At 33.3% G+C, this 25,075-nt stretch overlaps 2 protein-coding genes across 10 annotated transcripts; both read left to right on the top strand.

The window, feature by feature from the left end:
- Positions 1 to 805: 805 nt before the first annotated feature.
- On the top strand, positions 806 to 9,748 carry LOC111711784 (uncharacterized). 9 transcript variants are annotated; one of them, XM_023486222.1, is made up of 17 exons: positions 806 to 1,127; positions 2,025 to 2,083; positions 2,372 to 2,457; positions 2,704 to 2,808; positions 3,219 to 3,272; positions 3,325 to 3,399; positions 4,307 to 4,509; positions 4,813 to 4,880; positions 5,193 to 5,305; positions 6,870 to 6,998; positions 7,151 to 7,237; positions 7,378 to 7,494; positions 7,689 to 7,757; positions 8,190 to 8,402; positions 8,847 to 8,897; positions 9,179 to 9,195; positions 9,677 to 9,721. In XM_023486222.1, the coding sequence occupies exons 1-17, from the start codon at positions 850 to 852 to the stop codon at positions 9,684 to 9,686; spliced, it is 1,734 nt and encodes a 577-aa protein (XP_023341990.1). In that variant the 5' UTR covers positions 806 to 849; the 3' UTR covers positions 9,687 to 9,721. The 9 variants fall into 9 exon arrangements, with proteins under 9 accessions (XP_023341990.1, XP_023341987.1, XP_023341989.1 ...); XM_023486219.1 differs by lacking the exon at positions 9,179 to 9,195 and having other exon boundaries at positions 9,677 to 9,748; XM_023486221.1 differs by lacking the exons at positions 9,179 to 9,195; positions 9,677 to 9,721 and adding an exon at positions 9,409 to 9,462.
- On the top strand, positions 9,721 to 24,823 carry LOC111711782 (uncharacterized). Its single transcript, XM_023486218.1, has 23 exons — positions 9,721 to 9,811; positions 11,148 to 11,226; positions 11,399 to 11,451; positions 12,577 to 12,686; positions 12,945 to 13,016; positions 14,322 to 14,411; positions 14,605 to 14,699; positions 15,383 to 15,438; positions 15,876 to 15,974; positions 16,220 to 16,293; positions 16,869 to 16,911; positions 17,381 to 17,486; positions 17,939 to 18,045; positions 18,417 to 18,500; positions 19,474 to 19,584; positions 20,209 to 20,349; positions 20,500 to 20,605; positions 21,000 to 21,089; positions 22,243 to 22,319; positions 22,775 to 22,859; positions 23,068 to 23,168; positions 23,458 to 23,536; positions 24,389 to 24,823. The coding sequence occupies exons 1-23, from the start codon at positions 9,765 to 9,767 to the stop codon at positions 24,536 to 24,538; spliced, it is 2,055 nt and encodes a 684-aa protein (XP_023341986.1). The 5' UTR covers positions 9,721 to 9,764; the 3' UTR covers positions 24,539 to 24,823.
- Positions 24,824 to 25,075: the final 252 nt, after the last annotated feature.

The raw sequence follows: 25,075 nt of genomic DNA, 5'->3' as shown, positions 1-25,075 counted from the left end.
TGAGCGCCTCCTCGGAAAACGATGGATTCGATGGATAGGTCCTCGGCTGGTACACACAGGACACGTGCATGCAGTTAAAATTGAAATGGGGGGGGGGGAGCTTGGGTTACGGATTATCCAGAATATTAGTGTGGTAGGTGTAGGACGGTAATTTCTTATTAAAATATTTTGAGCCCCTCGCCTTTATAAATATATATTGGTCTGTCTTAGACCCCCCTCTTTTGTATAATTTTGTATATGACCATTTATTTTTAGCAAAATGATTATTATTTATCTTTTATTATTTTAGGGTTAGGCTTGGACAGGCTACTAGGGGGCTGAGTGCCGCGGCTAGGGGGCCGGGCGCTGCGGCCACATTACCAATTATGTTCATGTGTTACATATGAGATCCATGTACAAAATTAGGAGGAGGGGTCCAAATATTGTTCTCTAGGAAATTACAAATAAATGTACATGAATGTTAAACCTTTAAGGCTTCTATGTTTAATAATGGACATGTGGCCGCAGCCTAGTCTGTCCTTGCCGCGGCGCTCAGCCCAGAAATTGTCTTAACCTAACAAACCCTAAATTATTTTTAAATAAACATTATTAGAATGTAAGTTGTAATTTAGTGGTCCAAAAATCGTATTCCAGCCAGGCCTCATTTTCTGCTTTTTGCAGATTTTTGAACCAGATATTATTTGCGGCTGACTACATGAACTAGTACTATTTTTTGGTATATCTTTTGGTCTTTACACTTGGTAGATTTTATGCTCCTAGCTAAACCCCTGCGCTAGGGTATCAACCTATTGTGTCATAAGAACCTATCTCATAATAAATATATATTTCAGAAGTTGTAATTACAGTACAATGAAGCAAATAATTCATTTGTCAGTTCATTCTCACCTATTGGTGTTGAGACCGAAGCTACACTGTCGTATCTCTCAAGTCAGATTTATATCAGGGGATAAAAGCGGGAAAATATCGCAGGAAAAGGAAGAGAAAATTTTAGTCGATAAATCGGGAAAAATTCCTGATTCAGCGACCACAGAGAAAACGCCTGATTTAATAGTAGATTCTGCTGGGAAGAAAATATTAGAATTGAATTCGACAGAGTTGCAAAGTAAATATTTGCCCAAACATATGAGGTAATCGCTTTATAGCATATAGAATTTATTTATCTCTATTAGGATCCGGATCCGTTGGATCCGCAAGATTTTGGTTTCCTGGATCCGGATCCGCAAAAATATGCGGATCCACGGATCCGGATCCAAGGGGTAAAATATCAACCAAAAACTGCAAAAAAAAACTTTTTTACTCCTTAACCCCAAATCTGAACTTTTGAAAAAAGAGAGATTGTAAAAATTTCCTCATTTCTGAATGGTTCATCAAGTTTTAGGATAAAAAAGCGAAAAAAATAAAACAAAAACTTTGAAAATTATTTTTTGTTAAAAAATTTTAGTAAATCTTAAAGAAATTACCTGGATCCGGATCCATTTTTTTCTAGTGCGGATCCAGGATCCGCATCCGCATCAAAATTGAATGGATCCTAAGCACTGTTTTCTAGAGATTTTAAATTATCCTTAAATAATTATTTTAGTTGGATTTAAAATTGATTTTGGTAGATAAGTTCCAAGATTTTTCTAATTTTAAATTTACAGATTTTCTGTGTTATCATATTCATTCGTTTAAATGTTTCTATTGTGATTCGTTAATGATCATTTATCGAAAGTTAGCGTATTCATATTAACCCCTCACTAAAACTTATTACATGGTTGGGGGGGGGGGGGCAATCAAACTCTCCCCTCCCCTTCTTTTTTAAAATTAAATTCTTTTAAATTCTTTATCACACGGGTGTATATTTTCTTGAAAAATAAATCATTCCAACCCCCTGAAATAATGATTTTTATGGGAAAATAAATAAATTTGTAGTTAATGGGTATAAATAAGGATGAAGAAACTTGCAATTTGATGTCAAATTTTCTTTTTAAAATTTCTTAAAAATATAAAGCCCTACATCATCATATTTAATTTTTTGTTTTAAGTTTTGAGGATGCGAGGGAGGCAGCACAAAAAGCAATTTCTTTACAGAAAAGGCATTTAGGTATGTAAAAATATTTCTTCAAGAAAAATGCTAAAAATATGTTTAAATGGCTCTTTGTGTTTAATACTATAGAGTGTAGAATTACAACTAAAAGTTAAATTTTTAAACGGAAAATCGGATTTTGCTCAGGAGCTCAAGATAATTACAAACTAGAGGCAAAGATAAATTATGTTAAATTCCTATAAATATCATAAGAAGATATCCAATATCCAAAAATATTCAGATAAAAATGCCTGAAAGTAAAATTTTAATTTTTAGATAAATTTTTTTTAGTTTTTATTTTTCCAGAGGATCGTGTTGAGAGTTTAAGAAATATATTCAGCGGTAAACCTGACCTACCCCGAACACCAGACGAAGAATGGTATTATAAAAAGGTAAATCATATTTCCAAAAATGTCTTGACATTTATTAATAAAGCACTTGTTATTATTCTGATTTTAATTTTTGCCTTCTTTTTTGTTCAGACCTATTTTGAAAAATAGTTTTTTGTGTGTGTTAGGGGGGGGGGGGTGGTGGTGCTGGACCAAGGGTTTTTCAAAGCAAGTTTGAATAGTTTTTATATACGAATTTAAATTATGATTATGATTTCAGTCTCCGTGATAATATTATAAAAATTATAGGTTAGCTTCTGGATGAAGAGGTACGAGAACTTTGTCGGATTGACAGATGTGAAGGCGGCGCAGGCCAGGGTTGTCGAGTCAGAGAAGCGGTTCATTGAAATGCAGGTATATAGATTTAATTATATATATCCAACATCCTACCCATTCTATAGAATTTTCAGTTTTTGGGTGAATTTGCTCATTCACAAAAATCAGACTTGTATTTCAAGATTATTTTTTTTATTATTCTCAAACATTTAAATAGTACTCAAATTATGTAGTTTTCAATTGACATATGTCATGGGTTCATCTAGGATTAATCTGAGTGAACGCAATGACATCCAAAAATTGCCACATCACAACATAAAGACATAAAAAACCTGTTAAAATTAGGTTTAAGTCCATTAAATCTGCCACAAATAATTTCTTCGTTTAAAATATCTTCCACAAATAATATGTCAGTTAAAAAATCTGCTTAAAGTGATGTCTTACAAATCTTAAGTAAACGTAACTCATATTTTATCCTTTTTTTTCAGGAAAAAAGGCGGGAAACTCAGGGAAATATATCAGAAGTACAGAAGAGAATAAAGGTTGGTTCATAAAAAAAGATTATTTGATTTTTTGTGATCTTGTTTTTTTTAGGAAATTCACTTAGAACTTGAGAAAACACATCGAGGAGAGGATAGATATTTAGTTCTAGTTACTCAGGAACATCAGGTATATACTTCTTGATATTTAGATCTAGTTACTCTGGAACATCAGGTATACCTCTAGATATTTAGTTTTAGTTACTCAGGAACATCAAGTACATACTTCTTGATATTTAGATCTAGTTACTCAGGAACATCAGGTATACTTCTTGATATTTAGATCTAGTTACTCTGGAACATCAGGTATACTTTTAGATATTTAGTTCTAGTTACTCAGGAACATCAGGTATACTTCTAGATATTTAGTTCTAGTTACTCAGTAAACATCAGGTATACTTCTAGATATTTAGATCAAGTTACTCAGGAATATCGGGTATACTTTTAGATATTTAGTTCTAGTTATTCAGGAACATCAGATATACTTTGAAATATTTAGTTCTAGTTACTTAGGAACATCAGGTATACATCTAGATATTTAGATCTAGTTACTCAGGAAAATCAGGTATACTTTTAGATATTCAGTTCTAGTTACTCAGGATAATCATGTAAAATTCAAGAATTTTACCCTTCTCTCTGTTTAAACTCCTAAACAGGTTGAAAAATTTAATGGAATTTAAAGTCACATTTGATTTCTGCTTTTCCTCCAAATTTCACAAAATTTTCGAATAAAGGTATTTTAACAATTAACGATAAGATTTTAGAAAAATTTTAAGAATAGACATTTGTCCTGGAATGAGAAAATCAATATTTTATTACTCAATGACGTGCGGTGCAGGGTTCTATATTTTCTTGAAAAATTCTCCCGCCCCCCTCTTATGATTTTTTTTTCATAAGAGAGGTTTGGACCAATAACTGATTTTTAGAAGAAAAAGAATCAAGTTTTGGAAAAAGTATCAAAGATCATAAAAAATTATTTTGTTTTTCTTAAATTCTTAAATTAAATATCCCTATAACGGTGTCAACTGTCCGTCTAGGTGTTAAAAGAGGAGAGAACCCATCTGGAGGAGTTCAAGCTCTACGAGAAGTCGGAGCGTGAGTTCTTCGCCGCGCTCTCCAACGCTGTCAGAGATTCCCACGAGAAAGAGCGCGCACAAGCAGAGAAAACGAAATACTGGTCTATTCTAGGATCCATCATTGGAACATGTTTAGGAATACTGGGTACAACAATTAATAATAGGTATAAAAAACATCATTAAGATATTTAAGCGCAAAAACACCGAAAACTTGCAAATATTTTACCGATGAACATTGTTCAAAATAAAATTTATTAACAGTAATGATAAAGCAATTTTAAACTTAACATAAATAATCTCGACATCATTTTTCCCCCGTTTAAAAACATGGTTTTTTTTCTGATCCAATATTGATTTAAATGGTTAATGTAGTTCCAATTTAATAAAAACATATATTTAAAAATTTTGTAAATCTAAGGGTCCCAGAACACCGACATTCCAATTAAACTTTGTTTAAATTGTTGCAGGTTAAGAATGAATGAGCTTCGACAGCTTGTAGCTAAAAATAGTACTGTTGAAGAAATTCAAGCAATAGGCAAGTCATTAAAATAATATTCTTTTTAAGTTTGTTTAAATGATAATTTTTTTAATAGTTTTTGTAAAATATAACAGGCATGTCATTAAAACCTTTAAAATGTAACAAAACCTTTTTTGTTTGGATTTTATCCCCTACGGACCTCCGGCTGTATTTGACTAAAAGATCAAACATTTGATTTTTGAATTTGAATTTTTGAATAGGAAGATTTTTTATGTAGGGCTCCTTGTTTCGTTTTAGACTTCAAAGTCTTAACTTTAAATTAACATCAGAATAATTCGGATTTCATATTTTTATTGTTTTTATTGTTAGGTTCCGATTTGACGCGAAGTTTTGATTCTCATGAGAAGGAATTGAGCGGGTTAACCGCTCAGGTTCAGGGTATACTTCATCAAGCTCAAGCAGGGCTAGGAAACTTAAACAAGGTAGGTTTAGGGGACTATGTTTAGATCAGGGTATACTTCATCAATCACAGAAGGGGCTAGGAAACTTGAACAAGGTAGGTTTAGGGGGTTATTATTGGATCAGGGTGTACTTTATCAAGCTAAGGAGGGGCTAGGAAACTTAAACAAGGTAGGTTTAGGGGGCTATTATTGGATCAGGGACTACATAAAGCAAAGGAGAGGCTAGGAAACTTAAACAGGGTAGGACTAGGTTTTTGTTTTGATTAGGGTATTTTTAACTTTATCAATTTATTTATTTTTTAATTTTTTTTATGAAACAAATTATTTGATACATGTATTTAATGCAGAATGCAGATAATCATGTTTCCAATCTTCTTGTTTCCTGGCTGTTCTGTAATGCTCGTTCAATTAGCTGCATACCCCCGCCCCCCAGGAGGGTTAATATGCAGTTTTGAGATGCTGATCAGGCAATTTGTAGTATTTTAATATCAGCTCTTGAGTTTCTGTATTTATTTCAGTTGTTTTTGATATCGGCCATCTATGCAGGTTTATTGCTGACATTGTTGTAATGAGAACTTCCCTTTGTCAGCTGCATTACATGTATCAGTGTCTTGCAGTAATTTAGAAAGAAATTAAAAGACCTCCTAGCCTTAACTGCATTCGGCTAGGTTCAAGGTGATTTAGGTGTACCCCCTAGGAAAGGAACACCCAATGAAACCAATGATGATCTCTCTCAGAGAGTTTTGATTAAGATTCCACAGCAAAGCAGTTTCTGAGTTCCACAATATCTGCTCGTGAAGTAGGATAAGGTTGGAAGAATTTAGGAGGTAGGCGGATGAGGATGGGGGTGTAAGGGTAACAGGTATCAGAAATACCATAGTCCTCACTTTTAACGTGTATTCCCACGTGGACAGATTTTTAAAGAAAAAATAACCCGCTAAGCATGCTGTCCCATCGCTTTAAAACACGGGGAGTGTGTCTTTTGCCTATCATTGTCAGAGGTCTGCCATGAGTAATCCAGTTTCCATTGTGAGGAGGGTGAAAAACCAGTTTATGGTATTTGATTTAAAGTCTATTGAAGGCTCTGTTCCCCCTTAAAACCTGTATCAGCATGTACTTCATCCCTAATGTTTTGAGTTTCTGTATTGCTTCTGTATTCATCTTTATTACTTTATCTTGTTCGGGATTAGTCACGCTTTCTACTCAGTTGTGGAGAGAGAAGAGAAGAGAATTGTCCTTGCTATCTAGACTTCTATACAAGTACAACGCACATAGCGCCCTTTCTCTTAACAGGCTTAGAAAGCTCTGCTGACACCCTTCCTCTGGGAGGTTCGGATACACACTGGTTTTGATTAGGGTATATTCCTTTAAGCTAAGGAGGAAAATTGATGAAATTTTTATCCTGACAATACACAATGGTACAAACAAAAATTTAATTTTTATCTATTTCATGATTTATCATATTTCGTGATATTTAAGGTTAACATTTTATTTTTAACTTAATCATGGTGCATTTTTTTTGTGTTTTATTTGATTTGGAAGGTAAATAAAGGAAAATTTTATTTCAGATTTTATTCTTTTCAAGGTTGATGAGGTCCTGGTTAGTTTAAATAAATCAAGTGAGCTGATAAACACGAGGTTCCTGGAGGAATCCTTGGCTAGGGTTCAACACAGACAAGAAACTATCTCAGATCTCATCATACAACACGAGAAGGTCAAACATTACAAACGATAAAAAGCTTCTGCCCCCACCCTGCAACATAGAATTTTTAAGATTTCAAATCAAACTCTGAACTTTATTTTTGAAGAAGAAATTTTTTAAGGACATTTACAAATTAAAATCTCCGAAATTTGTTATTTTTTTAGGTTTTAGATGAGAAGATTGAAAATATAAAATCCGATATTTTTGTTCAAAACACGAATGTCGGAAAACTTGCACATATTCAACTCAAGGTGAGAATTATTATTTAAAAATCATAAAATGTACAATGTACCCTCTATGTTAAATCCAATGGAGCCAGTACAGTTTAGCTCCCAATATCAATCCATGGATTATTTAAATTAACTGATCCTATTTAGTATTTTTATTTAAGGATCGTGAGCGGGATCAGCAGGTTGGATTAGAAAGAGAAAACTTTGTCAAGACAAATTTTGAATTGTTAAGAAAAGAGAACAAGGAACTTTTTCAATCTTTGACAAACTATTCAAAGGAACAAGAGAATATTTTATTAAACTAACATGGCGATTTTTGTCTTTTTTCCTCATCGTGAAAAAGGTCAATTGTTTCAAATCAAATGGTTGATCGAATCACCAAAATTACGATGATTAATATTAAAAAGAAAAATTTATTTCCACTGTGAAATAGAACTCTGCATTAAGTTTCAATGTTTCTCTTGTTCGACAGGAAATGGACGATAAAATTAAAGATGTCAGATCTCTTCTTCTGGTTGAGCAAAGAATGCCAAAATTTGAGGTAAATATGTCTTTCAGTTGGTGAAGGTTATTTATTCAGAAAATATATATTGTGCTTGACACGTCGCAATTTTACGTATTTTCTTAAATATACACTATACAGTGTGAGTCAAAAAAAAGTGCCTTTTTGTGAAATATTATACTTCTCTATTATGCAGTTCACACTTTAGATAGATTTAAAATAATTTTTTTAATTTTTTGTTGGGAGGGGGTTGATACACTCGAATGTCGAAAAATCCGTAAAACTTGCCAATTTAGATAACGTTCGGAATTTTTCTGAAGTTAATAAAACTGTTAAAAATTCAAGAAATATTTATGAGCTAGTATGGTGGATTCGCGTCCTTTTTTAGACACAGTTAAATTGTAATTTATTCGCAGTGCGGATGAAATTGAACTATCAAACTGAATATATTCTAATGTTGTTGTATTCTAGTCGAAAGTACTGGATAAGCTGGTCAGCCTGGAGTCTGCGCAGAAGAAACTGTTCCTAGCTGGAGAATCTACCAGTCCCGCTGTTCTTCCTGGACCTCAACCTAATATAACCGCCATCCTTGAAGCACATCATCGCCGGACTAAACAGACGGTTATTCTCAGCACTCTTATGGTGGCGGTTCTCACGCCGGTGGCGGTTTACGCTGTAAACCAGGTCTTATAGAAGAGTTGGTGAATTCTTAAAGTTATGTTCGCGTAAAATGAAATGAAGGTTAGGCTGAATCCTAATCATAGTCAGATTATTGTCCAAGGGCGCAAAGCCCATGTAAATTGTAAATTCACTTAGTTGCATTTTTCCACTTAACCAGTAAATAATTCAATTAAATTTAAAAGTAATAAATTAATTAGGACAAAACAATAATTTTGGACTGATTCGGGTCATTCGAATGTAGTAAATATTTCATTTTTCGCGAACACTCCCTTTAATATTTCTTTAAACTTCGTTATAAACCTCTTTTGCCGGTGCAAAGCTTAATATTTGGTTATTTATCTATAATTATTGTTAAAGAAAAATATGTAAGGGTAAATTATCAGAATAGTTGCTTAATCTCTCATGAAATCTACGAGCTGTAATAATTGTGAAAAAAAATTCTTTCAGATGTATAAAATCTATTTGGTTACCGACGGAAATAAAGGGTACGCTGAGAAGGTTGAGACAAATAGTAACTTGGAGTCCAGCCACTCCCCTTTACCCTCCCCCCTCCCCAGTCATCTGAGGCCGAGCTTAAAGAATTTGAGCCGCGGTTTAAATTTGAGCCGCGGCTCAAATATGGTTGGTTCCACTTAAAATTGTATTTAATGTTTCAAGATTTAAGCCGGCGCTCAATTGAAACCGGTTTTTGGCGGATTTGAGACGCGGCTCAAATTCTTAAATTCGGACTCAGGACGAGTGACGATTAATTTTGACTTTTCTCCGCCAATCTACTGAAGTATCCATTGTTTCTTAGGTACTGTTACTATTATTATCTTATTTAAAAGTGTGATATGTAATACTCTAAAATATTCTATTTATAAAAAAGATGAATTTTAAACTTTTCCAAACGCAAAATTGACCTCTTTTTTCGTTTGTAAAAATGTCATAAAAAGCATGATTTTAGAAATTTGAATTATTTTCTCTCTTATATTGGAAGGAAAAACAAAACAAAATTTATATATTTTAGAAAACTATTTGTAAATCAAGCAAACGTTATTCATATTAAAATTAGTAAATTATGTTGGATTAATATATATTTGGTTCAAAAATAGGGGTTAAAAATAATTTTGATCGAGCACTTGCTGACTTATAACTTTTAATAAACCTAGAATTTTAGAAGCAATACAAATTCATATATGATGCCGAGCTTTGGCTAAATTATTTATCATCGGATAATTTAATCTAGGGGGGGGGTATTTTATTTTTAGCCCTATTTCTGTAACCATTTTTTTAAGGTTTTCTTAAGTTTAAACATTAACTGTTATCATTCTGTTGAGCTAGGCAATTATTAATCAATTATTTTTCTGAATATTCAGAGAGAAAATGACAGAGAACGGAGATAAACCGAGTAGCTACCACACAGGGGTTGGGTAAGTTCTACAGACGATTTAATACTTTCACAATATAACTTTTTATTACATTGATTCCCAGTCCCTTTCTAGGAAGCTTTAGTTCGTTCTATTGATTAGAATCCACCACAAATGTTGTCTGTTTAAAATCCTATTTTTTTCTCATAAAAAAAACACCAAATACTGCATTTCTAAGTTGAAAGGGAGAGAACGAAGAAGACAGTTATACCGATTTAAAACTTGTCAAAGATTTTAAAAAATCAAAGTTTCAAAATCTTAAAGTTTCTGTCGTAGATGTTTGAAGTTGAATTGACCGAATTTAATGAAATTTAAGGGGCGATAAACTGCCAGCCACCGATTCAAATTTGAATCACTGATTCAAATTCTTTCTGAATATTAATTTTTTAATTGGTGGTACAAATTTGAGCTGGTAGTTGATAATTAGTGACGTAGCTCAAAATTATCAAATTCGATCCACAGTGGCCCTGAAGCAAGAATAGGTTTAACAAAAATGTCCCCAAAAACACTCAAGAGGTTGTAAAAATAAGACATACCACGATTACAAACCAGTTTTTAAGTAAATCTCAGCTGCTCGTCTGACTGAGATATACTTTTCAATTTTACAAGTAAATTCAGGAAAATGTGACAACATTATCTATGAATCTTAAGTTACATAAATTGGCCCCTAACTGCCCAGAAATATAGAAACTAAGGAACAGACCAAGAACTTTGATAACATTTATAAAAGGGGTTTTGATTCTCAAAATTTCCTCCAGATTTTAGGTAATCTCAGATGCTAAATATTGTGAGTATTATGAATGAAACAATAATTATCATTTTATATTCTTCTACATTATATTATCATAATTCAACCAAGTATACTTTTAGGACACTTCCCAACCTGAAAAATACATTTGTATCCCATTTCCCAACCTAAAACCATTCATAATATTCACAATTTTTAGAATCTGAGATTACCTAAAATCTAAAGGAAATTTTGAAAATCAAAACCCCTTCAATAAATCTTATAAAAGTTCTTGGTCTGTTGCCTAGTTTCTATATTTCTGGGCAGTTAGGGGCCAATTTATGTAACTTTCTTGTAAAATTGAAAAGTAAATGTCTCTGTCAGGCTAAGATTTACTTAAAAACTGGTTTGGTTTCGTGTTATGTCCTATTTTCCTATTTTTATAATATGTTGGCCGTTTTTGGTGACATTTTTGTTAAACCTATTCTTGCTTTAGGCCCACTGTGGATCCCCGGTTACATAAAATAGTCGGTAATTTTTTGTTGCGAAGGAGAGGATATATTATCTGAAGAAAAGATAAAGTTCCCTGTTTTATGTTTTTTATTTTCTTAGGAGCACTCTGACTGGTATAAAGTTAAAACGGATTCTCATGGACTGCGCTGAGAAGAAATGCATCTTCATAGAGGCTGAGGTTAGATTGAAATCTTTTTGTCCATCCAGACTTTCAGAGAGATCGTGATAATTGAGTCACAGATTTTGCTGAAAGTTCAAAATCAGAACCGCCACTTTTTTCATTAATTCATAAATTTTTTATAGAAGACGGTCAACACTTAAACGTTATTTAATTTAATTTTATATTCTAGGTTGAGAATTCTCCAGACCCAGCAATTATCATCCTGGATAAACTTCCTTTCACGTAAGAGAAATGTAACTTCAGAAAGAAACATATTATTCTTGGTCGGAATTTAAGGGGAAGAGAGAAATAGTTTAACTACCCTTGACCGTTTGAAATATTTTTCTTGTGTCACGAAGATCAAAATTAATTACTAACTATTTATTTTTATTCATAATTTCCAACTAACATTTTTATGCCAAAAATACTGAAATTGGTCGGGATTCGGATCTGATGGATCCCTACTTTTTTAGCTCCATGGATTCGGAGTTTGTTAACTAAAAAGTTTACATTTTTTGAGCCAACAGAACACAAATGTCGCCCATAAACTATTTTTCTGTCAAAGTTTAATGTTTTTCTAATAACAATATATTGTGTACAAAATTAAATTTCCTAACTCTAACTTTAGAACTTTTAAGAATGGTTTACTTAACCACGAATATGTTCTATTTACTGTCTGGGGAGGATACTCTGCAGGGGATTATGTCTGGATCTACTGGAAACTATTTAATGTTTAGGGAGGATACTCTGCAGGGAATAATATTTTGATCTACTGGAAACTATTTAATGTTTAGGGAGGATACTCTGCAGGGAATAATATTTGGATCTACTGGAAACTATTTATTGTTTAGGGAGGATACTCTGCAGGGGATTATATCTGGATCTACTAGAAACTATTTAATGTTTAGTGAGGATACTCTGCAGGGGATTATATCTGGATCTACTAGAAACTATTTAATGTTTAGGGGGGATACTCTGCAGGGAATAATATCTGGATCTACTAGAAACTATTTAATGTTTAGTGAGGATACTCTGCAGGGGATTATATCTGGATCTACTAGAAACCATTTATTGTTTAGGAAGGATATTCTGCAGGGGATTATATCTGGATCTACTAGAAACTATTTATTGTCTAGGGAGGATACTCTGCAGGGGATTATATCTGGATTTACTAGAAACTTTTTATTGTCTTGGGAGGATACTCTGCAGGGGATTATATTTGGATCTACTAGTTGGAAACTATTTAATGTTAAGGGAGGATACTCTGGAGGGGATTATATCTGGATCTACTAGAAACTATTTATTGTTTAGGGAGGATACTCTGCAGGGGATTATATCTGGATCTACTGGAAACTATTTATTGTTTAGTGAGGATACTCTGCAGGGGATTATATCTGGATCTACTAGTCTGGAAACTGTTCTACAGAACGATATATATGGACAGTATAGGCTTCTACCAGATCCCCAGCACAATGAAGGAAATCAAAACTATTTTGCCTGGCCGAATTTTTTGCTCGTAAAAAAAATTTATTAATTCTTTACCGACAAAAATTTCATTAAAAAAAAATCGGGAAAATGTTGACACAAATATTTTGTCGGTATTATTCTATGGTGTCAAAGAATATCGTAGCTGCAGATTTAAAAACAATCTTAAATAACTATTAGCTATATAGATTATTAAATAAACTGTTACAAATATCTAAAAAGAATGCTAGTTTAAATTTTGTCGAATACAGTGAAGGCAAATATTATCCATCCTGCTACACAGAAACATATTGACAAGTATACTACTTCACCCCCTCATCTAGGTATGTGTTAAAACACAGGGGTGTATTTTTTCTCAAAAATAATTTTGAAAATAATTTTTTCCCCACAAGATATATATGCTTGTTTAGGGTTTTATTTGCTGAATTGTGGAAAATAAATGGTTTGATTTGGGTACAAAATAGTCTAAAAATGTGGTAACCTTTTGATGTCAAATTTTTAAATTTTTTCCAAATCATCAAAAATCTTTCTGAAAAATAAGGTGGCCCATTTTGCACCCTAAAACCTAAAAGTTGTACCACAGAAACCAATGCAGCTAATATTGTTCCTTTTGGTGTCAGTTTTCATTTTTCAGAGTAATTTTTTTTCCTCTGAAAACTGACACCAAAAGGAACAATATTAGCTGCATTAGTTTCTGTGGTACAACTTAACGGTTTCAGGGTGCAAAATGAGACTCCCTACTGAAAAGTACACCCCTGTAGAAACATGAAGCGATTAATGACTTGACTGTCAATGATTGGATAAATAACTTTATTAACCACTTAATTGATAAACTGAGATTGAGACGCGTTCATTATAGTATTCACCTGTCTACAGGCCGATGATGAAAGTTTTTCTAGGGTAGACTACGAAAGTAGCTTTTTTCTCAATGATTGTAAACTTGATCATTGAAATGCTTCATGATATTACTTTTAATTTGAGTTATGATATGGAAGTGGTGTATACACTGTTTATTTGTATATCTTGGGAGNTTAAAAATATTTATTTTCCCCTTTAAATCATTTATTTTTCCCAATTCAGCGAATAAAATCCTAAAAAGAAATAGTTCTAGAAAATGAAAAAAAGGACATGAAAAGCCAAATATGTTCATTCTTTTTTCATTCTTTTTACACAAAAGTTTGTTTATTTTCCCCTAAAAATCATTTGTTTTCCCCAACTCAGTAAATAAAACCTTTAGAAAATAATTCTTCTGGGAAAAAAATTATTTTCAAAAGAGGGAGAGGGAGGGGGGAATGACATGGTTGATGATTTGATCTGATAGATGACTTGATTGATGACTTGATTGATGACTTGATTGATGCTTTGATTAAAGACTAGAAAGAGGACGTTTGGACTAAACTATTGACTTCTAAATGACTGGTTTGCCAACTTGTTGACCTTATTGATTGATTAGCAAAATATACTTCTCTGGTGAACACTGATTAATTAATTTATTAATTGATTAATTGATTAATTGATAAATTTATTAATTGATTTATTTATTTATTAATTGATTTTTTTATTTATTTATTAATTGTTAATTTAATTGATTAATTTTAATTGATTAATTTATTAATTGATTATTTTAGTTTACGAAACTGCTGAATTATATCACGGTGTGACACTGCCCTTTATTGAGAAGGAGAAGTTTTCAGTCAGCTGGGTTTACAACTTCCTAGGTATCATTCTTATCATTTTTATCCTTATTGTCATTATTGTCATTATTATCATTGTTATAACTGTTATCATTGGTAGCATTATTATCATCATTAGTTTTCAGTCAGCTGGGTTTACAACTTTATCATTGTTATCACTGTTAATACGGTTATCTTTATTATCATTATTATCAGTTATTGATTATTGATTGATTAGATCATAAGAGTGAGACTGATCGTGTGATTTATGAGAACTCTGATCCTATAAACGGGTTTATGATGGCTCCAGATTTCAAGTGGAACGGGAAACAGGTGACACTTGATTCAAGCCATTTAAAGGGGCTGTAAATGTTATTTCAAGTGACCCTCCATGCAAAGAGGGCAATGCTCAAATAAACACGGTACCCTCCCTACCTTTGTGTGTTCGTTTGTGTGTTTAAACTCATCGAACCCCGCTCGTATTCAGCTGCAGTCCTGAGTGCGCTGTGTTGATATCATTGTACATCGGGCATTGCCCTGTTATATTGCAGTGGAACTTTAATGTGATTTTAAGTAACACTTCTCTTGAAGAGTTCGATGTCCGATTCACAGCAGTACTCTTTTAACGTTTGCCTGGCCAAAAATAAGACAAACAAATTCTATCAGAAAATTGATAATTGTTAATTGCGGTTTTTTTTGTAAAAGTGATCTGCAGATCCATACGGTAGAGCCAATGAAGGAAGTTCAGACAATTTATATCCTTTCAATGTATAAATACTACGGTGTCTTACTCATTCTAAATCCGGTAAAGGGCCAAAGGGTGTCGTTGAATGTGACTAGGGCATGTAACGGTTTAAATTTTCCTTGCTAAATTAAATAAGTTTCAAATTGCTTTGTTTAAGAAAGAATGTACACTATATTTTGATAATATTTTGACTATTCAGTTGGTGAGGGAGTAAATATTGAAAATTAAGTTTAATAAAACTATTAACATTTGATAGCACAGTTTTATTTAGATTGAAGATCTGTACTGCCTAGCTATTGTACACAGGAGGGATGTTAAATCTCTCAGGTTAGATTATTACTTATTCTGACAAAGAAATTATATAAACCAGACTTAACAGAAAAGAAATGAATAATGGTGAAACGAAAAGATTATCTAGCAAAGTTTTTTTTATCAACCGGACTATTAAGTCGGACCATAAAGAATGATAAAAACATCTTTTAATCTTGTTTAGTTAAACAACAAGTTTTAACCCCACGCCCAATTGAAAAATATTCAACTAACGCAGACTTTAAAGTTAGCAAATATGAATTTTGTTATTTGCGTATTTAGGTCAATAAATGATACCATCATTTTCTTCCAATTTTTATTTCATATATGCGACAATAAAAAATAAAATTCTTAAGGTTTTAGGATTATAAATATTTTCAAATTTTTGCTTTTTGTTAAATTTATTATTAAAAATTTTAAGAATGCAAAGTAGTTGTTTTTATGTTTATAATTAGGGATTTATCGAATGTCCATCTGCCCATGCTTTACAATCTACAGAAGGAAGGAAAGAAGGCAATATCAGACAAATATGGATTACCATCTTCACAGATTAGGTAACAGTCAGGGGAATCATATTCGAAAGAAAGAAAATGAATCTTTTGATGACTATTGCTTCAAGCAAAATACTGGTTTTATTTTTATAAGTTAGAATTATTCATCAGGTTTTCCAAAGATTTACAATTCTAAAAAATACGTTTATTTTTTAATTTATTCAAGATTTTAAATAATAAAAATTGGGAACTTTTAGAAATGTATTTGTTGATGTTATTAACAACTTTAATTTGATAATTTTTTTCAGGGCATATGTTCACTACCAGCCCTCCTATTATCATTTTCATGTTCACTACACTAACCTTGCCTTTACACCACCAGGAATATACCAATATCAACATTTAGAACAAGTTTCTTATACAAGTCATCCTCTACCCCTTACTTTATTTTCAATATTCATTAATAGGAGGGAATTTGGGTTTGAGCTTCTTCTTCAAAACAAACTCGGAGGCGTAATCATTGTAAAAAAGTTGAAAATTTTACATTTTTGATGATTTTTCGCTCCTTTTACACCCTTCCTCCCTGACAAACACACATTATGGCAGGGGCAGTTACCCTTTTTTTTGACCCATACAATCCTACAGTTAGAACCTTTAAACTCGGGAATAGAGACGACATTTAGACTCGATCTATGACTGTAAATAGTGCAAAAGACAGCAGTAATTGTGCAGTGTAAACAGACCCAATTCAATTAATAAGTGATTTAAAGTTACTATTAAAACTATTTGCTTTGTAGCCACATCAAATATCATTATTTATTGATTTAATATTGTCTTTATTTTTTTCTGTTTCTCACTGTATTAGTTTGAAAGAGGGACTATTGTGGTTAAAACAACTACTTCATATCATCACGTCAATATAATGATTTTCTTCGCCAAATATTGGTATTTACTGAGGCGTAAACGCTGAGAAGAGTCACATGCTCGAAACCGTTATCAGGCAACCAATCATTTTATGCTTACACATTTCTTTAACATTGTTTCAGTTTTCAGATTTCAGATTACTGGACAAAAATATGATTAAATAACCAATCTATCAAATTTGCTTTTCATTTTTCAAAACCAATAGCATATTAGTTTTTCCATAAAATCATTAACCTTTTGCCACGGCTAACTCGCGTGGGTTTGGACTAAGTACTATATAGAATTAGCAAAAATAAATAAATTAACGAGATTTGTCGCATTACACTCAAAAGCGGTAAGTTTTCCTACGATTAAGGTTTGAAGTGATAAATCCTTTGTGAAACTTTATATTGATAAAAGATCGACAGTCCCTTCAAATCAAAAATGACTTTCTAGGTTTTATTTGTTGAAGAAAGAATGTTTAGTAATTTAAATAGCCCCAGAGCGTTAGCAATTCTGATGTTAAAATTTAAATTTTATGATGAAACAATGATGGTTGGTTCTAGTAACCTGGAGAATAATCCCAGTTTCTACCAGGAGGCCACCCTCAGCTTCGTAGTCAGGGAGAAGGAGAAGCTATTCAAAACCTACCAGGAGTTCGGATACTTTAAGGTGACGAACATCCAGAATCTTCAGTTGGTTGGTTGGTTGGTTGGTTGGTTGGTTGGTTGGTTGGTTGGTTGGTTGGTTGGTTGGTTGGTTGGTTGGTTGGTTGGTTGATTGATGGAGATTCAAGTTCTTGGTTCTTGGTTGACTGCTGATGGATTTTGACTGGTTGGTTGGTTGGTTGGTTGGTTGGTTGGTTGGTTGGTTGGTTGGTTGGTTGATTGATTGATTGATTGATTAGGAGATTCAAGTTCTTGGTTCTTGGTTGACTGCTGATGGATTTTGACTGGTTAATTAGTTGATTGATTAGTTGGATGATTGATTGATTGATTGGTTGGATGATTGATTGATTGGTTGGCTGATCAAGAGAAATTTGAGTTAATAGTTCTTGATGGCTTTTGGTTGGTTGGTTGATTGATTGATTGATTGATTGATTGATTGATTGATTGATTGACTAGGAGAGTGTGAAGACTGTTGAGTTTATGGATCTTGAGTTCGAGGAAGATGATGGTAGGAAGGTTCTAAACTTTCTCCAGATGATAGGAAAGGCTAAACATGAACCCAGGTATGTAAAACATATAAATCCTTTACTCATGCAAACTTCACCTATTTTTTTCTCTTATTCAAGACAACCAGGGACCGAATTTAATTAATTTGAGCTAGATCGTTGAAATACCTACCGCTGGTTCGATCCGTTTTTAAAAACATTCTTTTATTTCAAATCTAAACTTTCAGATCATTGACAAATCCTGAATCCCCGACTCAAGATACATGGTTGAACCATCTCTAAGCCTAGCCAGTTCCTACCCTTGAGAATTTAGATTTCAAGTATATTGAACAAGAATAAAGCCCAAAGTTAACTAGGATATTTACAATTTCGAAGATGGCTTGACTTTAGGAGACTTCAAACCACATGTGTTCAAGGTTTATTTTTAGCGGTGAAATATGGGAGACGACCTACGGTGAATCTTCGTGGAGGATGGCAATACTGTGCATGTGTCTTCCATCATCTGTTAATAGGTTAGTTCATTCTTACAGTCTGTGTATAAAGTAAAAGTGTTAATGTGAACAAGTTAATATTTATTTTCACAGAATTTTTACTTCTTACATCCATACTCACTCCTCTCCTGGACCAGAGACGGGTTAAAAAAAGCTCATGAAAAAGTAACAACAGATCTTGAAAGGTGAAGATATTGAGCTTTCAAAACCATTGAGCTCAAAATTGTATCAGTTCTTTACTATACTAACACATTTTCAGATTACTTTTTTTGGTATTTTGGTAGAACTTTACTCATTTTATGTTTAAGCAGAATAAGTTCTTCAACCCTTCACTATATTGGTTGTAATGCTAATACAAAGAAGGTGAAAGTATTTTGGAAACTAGAGAATGAGTTCTTTCTGTTTGATACTGATCATTATTGCTTACAAGCCATTTATGTACATTGTACACTGTACATGTGGAAACATGAATTTTTGTTATTCACAAATAGCTTTAATAAGTGTGTTTTGTCCCGGCCAATCATATTTCTTAGGTTTAGATGGTTTGAACGTTATATATTATGAGAAAGAATATATCGGTCATGTAACAAACATAAATCCTGGGGGGGGGGGGTAGGTACATAGTACATATGTCGACTGTCGAGATAGTCCAGGGACAGGGTTAACTCAGTCAACAAGTTAAGATTTATTATCCAGCAATACAAAATGGAACTAAACTTGGGCAGACCAAATAGACAAACCTATGTGTCCTAGAGATATATATCGATTGGGGGACAAGCAGACGTGTAGGATTGGCGGTGTGGGCGTTTAAGCCACAACATTACCAGTACACTCTTGCAGTATAATAAATTAATTATTGTAAAACATCCCAGGAAGGGAAGAGTGGGGTTGCTGATGTGTTTGGATTTGCTGTTTGTTGGGCCGGCCGTTTGGCACCCAATAGTCTTGTAGTAGAGTCTGAGTAGAATAAATACATATTTTAAAAACTATCTAGGAATAAGCTTGTACAGCTCTCCCTAGTGTCTAGCCTGTCCAGCCTAGGCTCCTGTAACGACGAGAACACGGAGTGGGACACCAAGCTTCAAGAAGTCAAAACTATTCTCAGGTTAAAAATATTAAATTTATCTAGAAATGAACCATACTCGACACTCGTAATTTTAGGTAACCCTTTGTGTTAATAAAATTGAGAAATATTCTCACTTTTCTAATTAAAATTGATCAATTTTAATTGTGGTTTCTATTAAAATTACTTGTGGATTTAATGCGACTTAGCAGTAAGCACGTAATTTACAAATTTAGCATTCTTAATATGGAAAAAATACAATTTTTTTCCACTGTTGCTAAGATAACGATTCCAAGGTACCTTTGTCAATGGACCTGTCATTCTTCAAATAAGGGGTCATGTAAAATTGCATTCTACAGTTTCTTTATCTTAATTTTTAATCTTATTTGTTACAAATCTGTTCTAAACGGACTTGAGAATATAAACGTACCCGTCTAATAGTAACCTTATTTGGTTTACAAGTTCTAAATTCGCAGGAGAACCGAAATTGATATAAAAAGTATATTCAGAAAACTCATACCTCTGGGTTGATGCTAACTGTTGGAAGTATTGAAAGTATTTTTTTTTCATATCAGCAAAATTTGAAATAATATTGAAAACAAACCCAAAACAAAACAAAAAGGGCTCATATAGGTTTTAAAATACTGGAAAATATTCTATATTCAGAGAGTTCCTGCCACCGTTAGTTGCTGGAAAGCTAGCCGCTCTGTTTACTGAGCACGCTGAGATCCGACGAGGCCGGCTGGTCAGCTCAATAGAACACCAGCTATACAGGGGGATCATGGAACTTGAAGAAATTATTCTCAGGTATAAAAACTTGTGTTTTCTCATTCGCACGAGCTCAATCTATCTCTCAAAAACTGACTGGTAAAAAGTTTCTTGGTGCAAAAAGCTACAAACCCTGAAGATAAATTGTAACTGCCGCGACTATTTGTCAAATATTAATTCATTATATAGGTGGGAGGAAGAGAAGAAATCCTGTCCTGATTTATCTAAGGCCTCCATTTTGAAAAAGATGGCGGAGCTTCAGTTCCCTGGATCCACGCGTTTTAACGAGTTTAAGGTAATTAACCTTGGATAGACTTCAATAAGATAATTTGAATTTTATTTTAAGATGTTTGGATTGATGAATTGGTAAATTATAATATTTGTTAACTTCTTTTATGAAGGGGTTGTGGATATAATTTCAAATGATCTATCGTTAAAAGGGGGTGGATTCCCCAATTCACAATAACTGTACCTTTTAAATCTTTGCCTCAGCAAAAATGATGAAGATATCTTTTTTTTAGCTTATCGGTAATTCTCTATAAAAGTCATTTGCGGATATATACAGCATTTAACTTGAAGTTATTTATATCTTTGATAAGTCGACTTGTCTTATCTTTTTTCCACAGCGTAAATGTAGGTTGCATATATTAAGAAGAATTGATAAATTAATTTTTATTTCACAATGATAGGACCCTCTTCTCCTGGAGAAATCTCTCAACTTTATTCTGGAGATATCAACTCTACAGAAACTCAAGAGAACCGGATGGGTCAACTGTCAGGTAGAACGCTTTTATTAGATTAAAAACTCGCAAAAGTACCTTACGTTTCCCCTGCCCAATGCCCATCAGTCTTTGCGCAGTTGTCCGTATTTCTTTCACTCGACAGAAAACGATTAGCCTCAGGGATAAGCCCGTTATCCTGTATTGCCCAAGGGGCTAAGGGAACTGTTTTTGATAAAGTTGCGTTTCTCTTAAATAATACGGTTCGGCCGGTGATAGGTGACATACAATATACATGCATACAATTAATTTCGTCGCTAGGCTTTTATGTAAGATTATTCCAAATAGCTGGAATGTCCAGCGTTGCCCCGTGTACTCATAAACAGGGTGGCCAAAATGTACGGATTGTACGGATTGATTTTTTTTTAACCCTAAAATTGTACGGATTGTACGGATTGCACGGATTGTACGGATTTGTTTTCAAATTGTACGGATTGTACGGATTTTATCCTGGAAAATACACCGTTTTTTTTAAATTTTCACNTCCAGTATCCTGTATCCTGTATCATGTACCCTGTATCATGTATCCAGTATCCAGTATCATGCACCTAGTATCATGTACCCAGTATTTAGTTTGTATATATGTATGAAGCCAATTTTTTACAGATTGATTCTTGCTGAAGAAGTTTAAACCCTCTACAATGAATGAAAAATTGAATTTTAATGTTTTTTTCAAAAATGGGATTTTTTCGAAAATTGTGCTGATTGTACAGATTTTTTAAAAAAATGTACGGATCTTTAAAAAAATGTACGGATTGGTTTAAAAAAATGTACGGATTGTACGGATTTTTTTAAAAAAAATTATACGGATTGTACGGATTGTTTTTCGAAAATTGTACGGATTGTACGGATTTCTTCTGAAAATGTACGGTTTTTGTACGGATGGGTTCAAAAAAGTTTTGGCCACCCTGCATATATATTCCCGCCGTTTACCCGCGCTTGGTCTTAAATTACGATTTAGCTATTTTCCCCTATAAAAGTGGACTCACTCTACCAAGAATCTCAAAACCAAACTAAGAACATTCCCGTGGTTCTCCCGAGTTCCCCAATCAAACAGAGATTACTAACAAATGTGAGCGAAGAGCTTTATTTTATGAATTTTCGTGAAAATGTTGTGTACCCCTAAATCAATCTATATATTATTTATAAAAAGGTTCGTGAACCTGAGACTGTAGCGTCCCATATGTTCCGAATGGGGTTCATGGGGGTTATGTTCTCGCACAAGGAAAGGTAAACCATGTTCTTCAATATGATTATTGTTAAATGATTTAATCATAATAGATTTAAGTTAACAAGTCTAATTGGGGATAAATTTGATACACAAATGTCATACAATTACAAGCTTAAAGACCTTTTTTCATCCTTGATTTAGAAAAGTCACTTAGATTTTGGAGCGTGGAAATTAGGACCTTGATATGATTTGATTTTAACAAGTCTAATTTGGAGATTAAATGAATACCTAATTAGATGAAATAATTTTCTTAAAGGGCAATTGCTAAATTCCGGAGCTTGGGTCTTGATTTTCAAAATTTATTTAACCTGCAATTTATTGTTTATTGCTTCATCCTTCAGCCCAACAACATCTTGTAATTTCGCGATGTATAAAATGTAGGGCAATTTTAATTCAGGAAAATGTTTTATATTCGCACTTGTAATTCCGACTTGTATATTCACTCTTTTTTAAGCACCCGCGCTGCTGATGCTTGCATAATCTCTATAATGCACGATATGGCGGAGTGTAGAATCGGAGACATCACTCCACACTGTAAGGTTAGAGATTCAAACTCAGAGGATTTAGCGTTGAACTAACATGCAGTTTCTGTATACATCTAAAATTAACTTTTCTTTCTTCTAATTACTTTTTTTACAAAATGTTACAGAAATCCCATTTAGACTTTATTAGCATAAAAATAAGAAGGGGCGATTATTGTAAAGGAAAATATACACCCCTTAAACTACAAAGTTGATCTTTTCTCAGGTTCCTGCTGAGGAGAAGAAGAAAAAGGAGATGCTAGCCTTCACAGGGCTCATTGAGAACCTACCTGAGAGTACAGGGATGGATCTACTCATCCCTTTCAGGTTAGCTCTCCAGGATGGGACGGAACGGAACGGAACGGAACGGAACGGAACGGGATGGGATGGCATGGCATGGCATAGCATGGGATATGAATGGCATGGCATAGCATGGGATATGAATGGAATGGGATATGAATGGGATATGGATGGGATGGGATATGGATGGGATGGGATATAGATGGGATATAGATGGGATGGGATGGGATGGGATGGGATGGGATGGGATGGGATGGGATGGGTTTGGATGGTTGTACATTGTACAATCTTAGTTTTAAACATTTTATAATTACAGGAGATACGAGAACCAAACTCCTGGAGACCTGAACGCAATTCTCACCAAGGATTTTGATAAGTTTGATATGATTCTTCAGGTAGCGAGATTCATTTTAATTTTTTATCTTCCTTGCTTCTTCTTCATGTCCCTAAATCCGAATTTGCATTTTTAAGTAAATAAATCGGCCGAAATTGCGATCCATATTATTATATACCTTTCATGTTTACGTTTTGATTGTCGTAATTCATAAGAAAATAGATAACATTTTGCTGTTTCATTAATCAAAGCGGGGAAAAATTGAGAAAAGAGAGAAAATCCAATGGATTTTTGTTTTAATCAATACAAACCAATAAAAATTGTTTTTGTACTTAAAGTATAGAATGCAATAGACGAAAAAAGCAAGATTAAAAGCAAGTTTTTAATCTTTTCTCGTACTTTTTATTTAATTTTTATTAATACTAGAAATTCAAGGCCCATCTTCCTAGGGTTTTAGGGCGCTTCTATTTAAATTGTGAACATGTTCTTAACTTCTTTTTGTTTACATTTTAAAACGGAGAAGAAAAAATTTTGCGGATTTTAAGAATTTAATTTTTTTTACAAAATTAAAAACCTTTAAAACACATTTTTAAAAAAATTTTATCATTTATAAACATTCCCTGTGGTCACGTGATGTCTCACGAAAAAATTGGGCCCGATCGGTTCAGCCGTTTTGACGTTTATTGGATACAAACAAACAGAAAAACAAACAGACAGACAAGCCAAATTTATATATAGATTCTCCAATTCAGCGTATTAAACGCTTTAAGAACTTTTTTCCACTTAGCGCAAACATACATTCTGGTATAAACTGATTTTCAACAGAAAGGGGGTTTTGTTTGATTGTTTAAGAAAATAAATACTCTTGTTCTAATATTAAATTAAAACCTGAATAAAATCCTTCTTCTCCTAGGCGTTCGAGTATGAGAAGAGAGAGAAGAGAGGCAAGTTCCTTCAGCAGTTCTTCGACTCAACACAGACCGTGTTTGAAACTACAGCTGTTAAGAAATGGCAGAAAACACTTCTTGAGATGAGAGAAGAGTTTTTTAACCAGGAGCTTTAGTCGGAGTTCTTTAACCAGGAGCTTTAGTCGGAGTTCTTTAACCAAGAGCTTTAGTCGGAGTTCTTTCACAGAGTTCTTTAACCAGGATCTTTAGTTGGAGTTCTTTAACCAGGAGCTTTAGTCGGAGTTCTTTAACCAGGAGCTTTAGTCGGAGTTCTTTAACAGAGTTCTTGAACTCCATGAGTTCTCTCAACTCATGAATGCTCTCAATTTAGAAAGCCCTTGTTTAAGTAAACCAAACCTTCTATGGTGTGATTTCTTTTAAATCAGGAACACGTATTTTAAGATCTTAAACTATTAACTCTAGTTTAAGTTTTTAAAAAACGAAGCTACAGTTGTAATTCTTTTAACCAGGATGGTTTTTTTTTAATTCAGGTTTTGTATATTTTATAACCTTCAACAGTTGATTTGGACCTGATGTTCTAGTGTCGTAAATTCGGTTTTTTTGTAATGTTAAACCATCCGGCAAAAAAATATGTTTTTCTTTGTTAAGTGTTATTTTTTTCCCTGGTATTTTCAATCAGTATTTTGTTCATC

The sequence above is a fragment of the Eurytemora carolleeae genome, unplaced genomic scaffold (genome assembly GCF_000591075.1).
Source record: "Eurytemora carolleeae unplaced genomic scaffold, Eaff_2.0 scaffold940, whole genome shotgun sequence".
NCBI lineage: Eukaryota > Metazoa > Arthropoda > Copepoda > Calanoida > Temoridae > Eurytemora > Eurytemora carolleeae.
This window is presented reverse-complemented; position numbering and strand designations above follow the sequence as displayed.